Source organism: Balaenoptera borealis (assembly GCF_965194805.1).
Source record: "Balaenoptera borealis genome assembly, chromosome: 4".
In the NCBI taxonomy this organism is placed as follows: domain Eukaryota; kingdom Metazoa; phylum Chordata; class Mammalia; order Artiodactyla; family Balaenopteridae; genus Balaenoptera; species Balaenoptera borealis.
Window position 1 is genome coordinate 78969527 of NC_138861.1, and position 9258 is coordinate 78978784.

Below are 9258 nucleotides of genomic sequence, written 5' to 3' on the forward strand. Positions count from 1 at the left end.
ATCCACCGGACCCCCAGGGAATTCCCAGAAACTGATATTCTTTTTTTAAATTTTTTTTTTGAAACATATTTTTAAAAGACTGAGAGTAATTCCAAGAAAGAGTCAATAATATTTTTCCTACATTTCTAACACACTGGCATGCTACATTAAATACCATAAATAGTGACACATACATTTTGTCAGCTTTGTGAATGCTATTAAACAATAGAACATAAAAGCAATTTAACTTAAAATGCCAAGTTAAAAAAAAAAAAAGAGGGGAAATGAATACATTTATTAAGCACTACCATGAGCCAGAAAAACATGCTAGCCTCTTTCAACATTATCATTTAATCCTTAAATAACACTTACAGGGTTCATCATGCTTATAAGAAAACTGAGCTTATAGGAGTTAAATAATTCGCAGAGTCACATAGCAACTAAGTGACAGAGTGAGAATGAGGGCTCTTTGGTTCTCAACCTGTATCTTTCTACCACATCAAAATTTCCCTGAGGCTGGTGAGATGATTTTAGATGATACCAGACAAAACATTTTTAAAAAATAATTATTTATTTTAGCTTGCATCAAAAAAACCTTATTACATAAAATCCATTATTTCATGGATATTTTTTAGGATGAAGCTAAATAAAAATATGGAGATTTTTTTAAAAAGCTATTAAGAAAATAACAGAACAGGGTTATGTGCATATGGCAAAAACTCACGATGGCATGCACAATGTGATTTGGAAAACACCCCCAAGCAAAGAACTGCCTTCCTAAAAACATACCAGTCAACATTTATCTGTTTTTTGATTAAAGAAAGCAAAGAGATGAATTTACAAGTAAAATTATAGACATACCTGACATAGTTTGATCAAGTTTGTGGATAAGAGACTTTTTAGCACATTCAACATCAGGACTTGGGTAATCCAAAACTTGCCTGCACCAAACTAAAGGACTAACTGATTTCTGCATTGGTGTAAGTTTTTTCTTTGGTGATGAATACAGCCTAGAAGAAAACAAAAAACAAAAACAAAAAAGGGTAATGTTAATTATTAAGCACAAGGTTATAAAATAGGGATCCTTTGGAACAGATTTAAATTGGGGGATGGGGAGTAAAAATGATGGAGTATGTTTAAAATCACCCACATTTACTTTCTGCACAGGAAGAAAACGGCACTACAATCATCAATATAAGCCCAAATCTCAACTATTAAATGAACCCAAATGAGGCCAACTGTCCAGTCCTAAAATGTGTCTTATTTTTCTCTTTTACTCTCATTTCAAAAACTATGAAGAAACATGTCTTTACAATATTTTTTTCTGTTTTCAATAGTTCTTAACTCCCTAATATTACCATATCATTAAGTCCTGTCTAGAAGGCAGATAAATACCTTGCTTTCCAACTCCCAGTTCCCTTCCTACCACAAACCACACAAAAATTCACCATTAGTAATGCATTCCTTTTACTTAAGCAGTACCCACTCTGTAGCCCTTTTTTCAAATGATACGTCAGAGAAAAGCAATACATTAAAAAATCCTTAATAACAATATGAACCAATTTATGAAATTACTTCAGTTTCAGTAAAGAAGAAAGGAAAAGTATTTTACAAGCTCCTGGGGAAGGTATATAAAAACAGAAAGGTGAGAAGATACTTCCTACTTCATTTGTTTTTCCTCAGATTAATTCACATTACATCAATTGATGTTAATTTATTTCAAATGTGACTCTATATGAAAAATGTGAAGTTACTTGAATTCTAACCAGAGTGGTTTCCAAATTAAGACACTTAAGTGAAATCTATGATGTAAACTAAATTACTACACTTCCAGATGGATGGGATGTAAAATCAGCTCCTTTATTGCACCTGACTGACTCATGGAGGATGGGGAAAAGGGAGAAAAAGCGCTCCATTTGACATTGCCTCCTTCTGTCTTGTTGATGCTGCATAGAGGTGGAGGTTCAGCTCTCCCACTGGGCCTCTATGACTTAATTTTAGCAGAAATAGGGGAATAAAGCAATATTTTTCAAGTTTTCTTGACAAGTAAAAACTTGACAATCTCAATTTGTTGTAAGCTACATTAGCCATCAATAAATTGGCTGTGTCCATCAGAACACAGTCCCTCTTGACTGAACTGTATATTATTATTTAAGAAATTCAAAAGCGTCAGAGTGAAAAAAAAAATGTTTTTAGTAGGCAAATTGATAAGGGTAGGAAATAAAAAAAGATGAAAGAATACAAAATTACTCTTAAATTTTTAGCTTTTGTAACTGAAAGAATCATAGTGCCATTGACAAAAACAGGAAAGCTACCATTCACCTGGTATAGGCGAGATTATGATGTTTTAGTTTAACTGATTTTGAATTATTGATGTTTTATTCATTTAGTTTATAGTAGTTTCTGTATTTTTAAAGATGCTAAAAGTACCTTACAACTTTTTTTAAAAACAACTTTTTCAAGATTTTACAACCATAAAATTTGCCTGTGTAATTTCTGCACCATAAAATTCATTGTATAATTTGATGAATTTAGTATTTAGTTACCCACCATGTAATTTTAGAACATTTTTATCACCCTAAAAAGAAACCCCCTTTCCGTTTCTACCTCCAGCCCTAGGCAATAACAAATCTGCTTTCTGCTCCATGTTCTTTTCCAGACATTTCATATAAACAGAATCATACGATGTGTGTTTTGTGTGTCTGGCTTCTTTCACATGAATTGCCAAAGTCTGAAAGAAAGAGTGATACACACTACTATATATAAAATAGATAACTAATAAGGACCTACTGTATAGCACAGGGAACTCTACTCAATACTTTGTAATGGCGTTTATGGGAAAAGAATATAAAGAAGAGTGGACATACGTGTATGTGTAACTGATTCACTTTGCTGTACACCTGAAACACAATACTGTAAATCAACTATACTCCAATTAAAAAACAAAACAAAACCAAAAAGCCCAACATTTCCTAAAAGTTCTCAACACAAGGAAAAAAATAATTTTCTTCTCCCCCCCCCGCCTTTTTGTATCTGTATGAGATGATGAATGTTAACTAAACTTATTGTGGTAATCATCTTGCAAAATACGTTAAGTCATGTCATTATGCTGTACACCTTAAACTTATACAGTGCTATATCTCAATTATATCTCAATAAAACTAAAAAAAAAAAAAAAAGGAGTGAGCATTGCTACAAACACTACCCATATTAAAAGAATTGTAAGGGGCTTCCCTGGTGGCGCAGTGGTTGAGAACCTGCCTGCCGATGCAGGGGACACGAGTTCGAGCCCTGGTCTGGGAAGATCCCACATGCCGCGGAGCAACTAGGCCCGTGAGCCACAACTACTGAGCCTGCGCATCTGGAGCTTGTGCTCCACAACAAGAAAGTCCGCGATAGTGAGAGGGCCGCGCACCGCAATGAAGAGTGGCCCCCGCTTGCCGCAACTAGAGAAAGCCCTCGCACAGAAACGAAGACCCAACATAGCAATCAATCAATCAATAAAAATAAATCTTTAAAAAAAAAAAAAAAGAATTGTAAGGAATATTTTGAACAACTTTACGCCAACAAAACGGACTGGATAGACAAATTCCTAGAAAGATACAAGTTATCAAATGGGACTCCAGAAGAAATAGAGACTCTGAAGAGATTTATAAAAAGAAATTGAATTAGTAATGAGAACTCTTCCTGCAAAGAAAAGCCCAGGCCCAGATGCCTTCACTTATTAATTTTATCAATACTAAGGAAAAGTAATGCCAATCCTATACAAACTCTTTCAGAAAACAGATCTAATGGTAAAAGACTGAATGCTTCTCCTAAGACTGGGAACAAAGTTAAGGATGCACACTATTAACATCTCTATTCAATGTGGTACTACAGTGTCTAGCCAGTGCAGAAAGGCAAGAACAAGAAATCAAGGCATCCATGTGGGAAAGAAAAAAGTAAAATTGTCTTTATTCACAGACACTATGATCCTGTACATAGAAAATCCTTTGTAGGAATCTACTGAAAGCAAATGAAATCAGCTAGACTTAATTAATGTGTTTAGGAAGGTCACAGGATATAAGATCAACAGGCCAAAAAAAAAAAATCAATTTATTTCTATATATCAATGAACAACTCAAATATGAAATAAATATAACAATTCCATTCACAACAGCATCAAAAAGAATACTTAGGAATAAATTTAACAAATGAAGTGCAAGAGTTGTACACTGAAAACAATAAAACATTGCTGAGAGAAATGAAAGAAGACTTAAATAAATGGAGAGATGTACCATATTCCTAGATCTGAAGACTCAATGTTGTCAAGATGTCAATTCTTCCAAACTGATCAACAGAATACAATCCCTACAAAAATGCCAGCAGGTATTTTTATAGAAATGGACAACCTAATTCTAAAAGTTACATGAAAATGTAAAGACAAAGAATGGCCAGAAGAATTTTGAAAATGAAAAATCTTTTTTAAATTTCAAAATCTCTGGTCTTGCTCCCTTCCAATCCATTCTATATATCGCAGCCAAATAGTTTTCTAAAATATGAATCTGACTATTAATATTCCTCTGCTAAAAATTCTATGCCAGTTGCCTTTTGCTCTTATGATAGTTTTTTCCAAAACAGAGCCCCCATGGCCCTTGAAACACAGCAATGATCTAACTGTTGCAGTACCTTTTTTTTTAAGCTACATTTCTCACCCTCTCCACCACTCAAATCTAAATAATAGCCATATGGTACTAATTTCTATTCCTGAAAAACCCAACACTTTTGCTTCTAGGTCATTTTGTGCATGCTGTTCCCCTTGCCTTAAACAAACTCAATTCCACTTCTTGGTTACCTCACCCTCCCTTGCCCAACTTCAGCCAGCCCATTCGTACTTTCTGCTAAGTCTCAAATGTTGCTTCTTCAAGGAAACCTTCCTTAAGTACCTGTCATAAGACTACATTAGGGGTTTCCCTGGTGGCGCAGTGGTTAAGAATCCACCTGCCAATGCAGGGGACACGGGTTCGAGCCCTGGTCCAGGAAGATCCTACATGCCACGGAGCAACTAAGCTCGTGCACCACAACTACTGAGCCCTCGTGCCACAACTACTGAAGCCCGAGAGCCTAGAGTCCGTGCACCGTGACAAGAGAAGCCACTGCAATGAGAAGCATGCGCACAGACACAAAGAGTAGCCCCCGCTTCCCGCAACTAGAGAAAGCCTGCGCTCAGCAACAAAGAACCAATGCAGCCAAAAATGAATAAATAAAAATTAAAAAATGTGTTGGGGCAATAAAAATGCTACAATATGGATCAACCACAAAAACATTAAACTAAGTAAAAGAAGTCAGCCACAAAAGACCACATACTGCATGATACCATTCATATGGAATGTCTAGAATAGGCAAATCTATGAGACAAAGTAGATTGGTGGTTGCCCAGGGATGGGAGAGGGGATGGGGAGAGAGAAATGGGAAATGACTGCTAATGGGTACAAAGATCCTTTTTGGGATACTGAAAATATTCTAAACCAAGATTATGGTCATGGCTGTACTATTCTGTAAATATACTAGAAATCACTCAATACTAAAAACAGATGAATTTTATGTATGTAAATTCTATCTTAATAAAGCTGTTAAAAAAATGTTAGAAATAATTGGCCTCTCAAGATGTTGCTTTTTCCCTTAGAACAATTATTACAAAGGAATTAATAAACACAATTAAATATAATTTATGTCTATTGTTAATAGTGAGAGAACTAGTAAAGATGTAATTAAGAATATGATTATGAAACTGATCATAACAAATCATATTTTGTCCGATATGTCACACATACCTGTATAATGTGACTGGTGATAAAAACAACTAAGAATATAACTATTTTGTAAAAGTAACAACTTTAGGGACTTCCCTGGTGGTGCAGTGGTTAAGAATCTGCCTGCCAATGCAGGGGACAGGTTTGATCCCTGGTCCAGGAGGATTCCACATGCCGTGGAGCAACTAAGCTTGTGCGCCACAACTACTGAGCCTGTGCTCTACAGCCTGCGAGCCACAACTACTGAACCCGTGTGCTGCAACTACTGAGGCTCGCGTGCCTAGAGCCTGTGCTCAGCAACAAGAGAAGCCACTGCTATGAGAAATGAGAAGCCCGTGCACCGCAATGAAGAGTAGCCCCCACTCACCACAACTAGAGAAAGCCAGCGTGGCACTGAGGACCCAACATAACCAAAAATTAAAAAAAAAAAACAAAAAAAAACTTTAGCAATACAGAAATGTATAAATGTAAGGAGTGATAATAACCTCCCTCCCCCTACCAATTCTATCCTCCCAAGTTACTTACAGTTTGCAGTACATCTCTCGTGACTTTTTTATGCATACACATAGCAGACATATTATTAAAAGATGGAGATAGGATGGGAGACTGGAGACACTTTACTGAATTTATAGTAACCACAGTAATCACTTTTCATGTTGCAGTCAGCTGAAAGTAGGCTAATAAAGCTAAGAACAACAAAGATTTAACTTTAAAGTAAAAATAAAAATTATATCAAAACTGTTATTGAAATAAATTTCTGTAGATTGGTATGGAAACTTTTTACAGGCTAAGGAAAATCATCAGATTTTAATACCTCAAAATCATACTTCTCTATTTACTGAGTAAGGTGTATTCAAGGCAAAAGAACAGAGCCTCTGTCTTCACAAAGTTCAATGTATATTCCCTGCAATAGTAATGACATTTACAGACATATATTTGCGTCTGAATGAACCCTGAACAAAACACCAATGATTACAATGTTTTTTAAGTGCATATGAAAAAAGATAAAGGAAATATAACAAAGTTCAAAGTGGCCATTTTGAGATTGTAATTTTGTTTCTATTCTTATAATTTTATGGGGTGCTTTTTCAGATTGGAAATTTGAATTTATTTTTATTATTTATTTACTTTTAATTTTTATTTTATATTGGCGTATAGTTGATTTACAGTGTTGTGTTAGTTTCAGGTGTACAGCTAAGTGATTCAGTTATACATATACATATATCCATTCTTTTCATATTCTTTTCCCATATAGGTTATTACAGAATATTGAGTAGAGTTCCCTGTGCTATACAGTAGGTCCTTGATTACCTATTTTATACATAGTAGAGTGTATATGTTAATCCCAAACTCCTAATTTATCCCTTCCCCCGACATTTCCCCTTTGGTAACCACAGGTTTGTTTTCGAAGTCTGTGAGTCTGTTTCTGTTTTGTAAATAAGTTCATTTGTATCACTTTTTTTTTTTTAGATTCCACATATAAGTGATATCATATATTTGTCTTTCTCTGCCCAACTTACTTCACTTAGTATGATAATCTCTAGGTCCATCCGGAAAGGCTTGAATTTTTTTTTTTTTTTAGTTGAAGTGTTGATTTACAACGTTATGTTAGTGCCTGCTGTACAGCAAAGTGAATCAGTTATACATATACATATATCCACTCTTTTTTAGATTATTTTCCCATATAGGTCATTACAGAGTATTGAGTAGCATTCCCTGTACTATACAGTAGGTCAAGGAAAGGCTTGAATTTAAATCAGAGTGATGGAAAGGCTTAAAGGTCTGCCCAGAGTGTGGAATCAATGGATCAGAGTTGGTGGTCTGTGGAGTAACTTCTTCAGAAAGGGCACTGGGAACAAGACCGAGGATTGAGTAAAGACGGACAGATATGTCAAAGGGGTATTGCAGAAGGCTAAAGTTGGTCAGCTACACAAGGGAGCAGAGGAACAAGAAATAGATGTATGCTGAACTCATTTACTGTTTTTTTTAAGTTAATTTTTATTGGAGTATAGCTGCTTTATAATGTTGTGTTAGTTTCTGCTATACAGCAAAGTTAATCAGTTATACGTACACATATATCCTCTCTTGTTTTAGATTTCCTTCCCATTTAGGTCACCACAGAGCACTGAGTAGAGTTCCGAGTGCTATACAGTATGTTCTCAATAGTCATCTATTTTACACATAGTAGTGTATATAAGTCAATCCCAATCTCCCAGTTCATTCCACCCCCCCTTCCCCCCTTGGTATCCATAAGTTTGTTCTCTACATCTGTGTCTCATTTCTGCTTTGCAAATAAGTTCATCTGTACCATTTTCTAGATTCTACATATAAGAGAAATTACACAATATTTGTTTTTCTCTTTCTGACTTATTTCACTTTATATGACAGGCTCTAGGTCTAACCACGTCTCTACAAATGGCACTATTTCATTCCTTTTTATGGCTGAGTAATATTCCATTGTATATGTTTTTTTTTTAAACTTTCATTAATAAAAGTATCTTTGGCCGTACCCACACCTAAATATAATTTAATAAACTATTAGGATACATTGCTTTATAATGATTTAACAAGCTTCCTGAGTCAATGTGAAATAATAATTGTTATTATTATTATTAATCAAGGGCTTATTACATGCCAGGCATGGTTTCAGTATTTTATTTATTTATTTATTTTGGCTGTGCCAGGTTTTAGTTCCCCAACAAGGGATCGAACCCAGCCCCCCCCCAGCATTGGGAGTTCAGAGTCTTGCCCACTGGACCACCAGGGAAGTTCCTCAGTATTTTAAATATACTAACCCTTTCAATCTTCCCAATAAGCTTATGAGATAGGTACTAATATAATCCCTGTTTTACAGATGAGATCACTGAGGCACAGTGAGCTAAATGACTTGCCCAAGGTGACATAGCTGTTAAGTGGCAAAACCAGGATTGCTTCAGAACCTAAGCTCTTAACTTTACCAACTAATACTTTACATATTTTACCAACTAATACCACTGTTCTAAAAGAATGCACAAGATCCTTGATTTAAAGGCTTGAATATAGTAATCATTCTCATGGCCTCCTGCTGTTCCCTGCTCTCTTCTAAGCCTTATGAACCACAAAATATAAAGTTGTAATAGATCCCACTATTAAATACAATAAAAAAAATCACAACTCAATTGAAGAAAAATATCTTCAGTTCATATGTAGTAAGAGTCTTTTTGAAATTTTAGTAATAAATAATAGTGGTAATTATTTACAAGGCAAATTCATTAATAAAGTCTTAGAACAGTTTACAAGCCCTGAAGTGACAATAGCTGCAGGGCAGGATACAGATATAAATTGCTGGTATGAGAGCAGAACACAACATGGTGAATCAAAAAACAGGGCAGAGCAAGCAGAACAGACTGAAGAAAAGTTTTAAGGTAGCAAATCCCAAACTTTTAGACAGTGACACTCTCTGCTTCCATTTTCATTTCATGACTCTCTTGATTCTCATTCTGGTATG

At 35.2% G+C, this 9258-nt stretch overlaps 1 protein-coding gene across 4 annotated transcripts in view; it reads right to left on the reverse strand.

Moving 5' to 3' along the window:
- Positions 1 to 9258, reverse strand: part of SLAIN2 (SLAIN motif family member 2) — a 79950-nt gene that overhangs the window by 44699 nt on the left and 25993 nt on the right. For all 4 annotated transcript variants that reach the window (XM_082390661.1, XM_082390659.1, XM_082390660.1 and 1 more), the window contains exon 2: positions 841 to 989. In XM_082390661.1, the coding sequence (XP_082246787.1) occupies positions 841 to 989 (149 nt within the window). The remainder of the gene's footprint in view (positions 1 to 840; positions 990 to 9258) is intronic.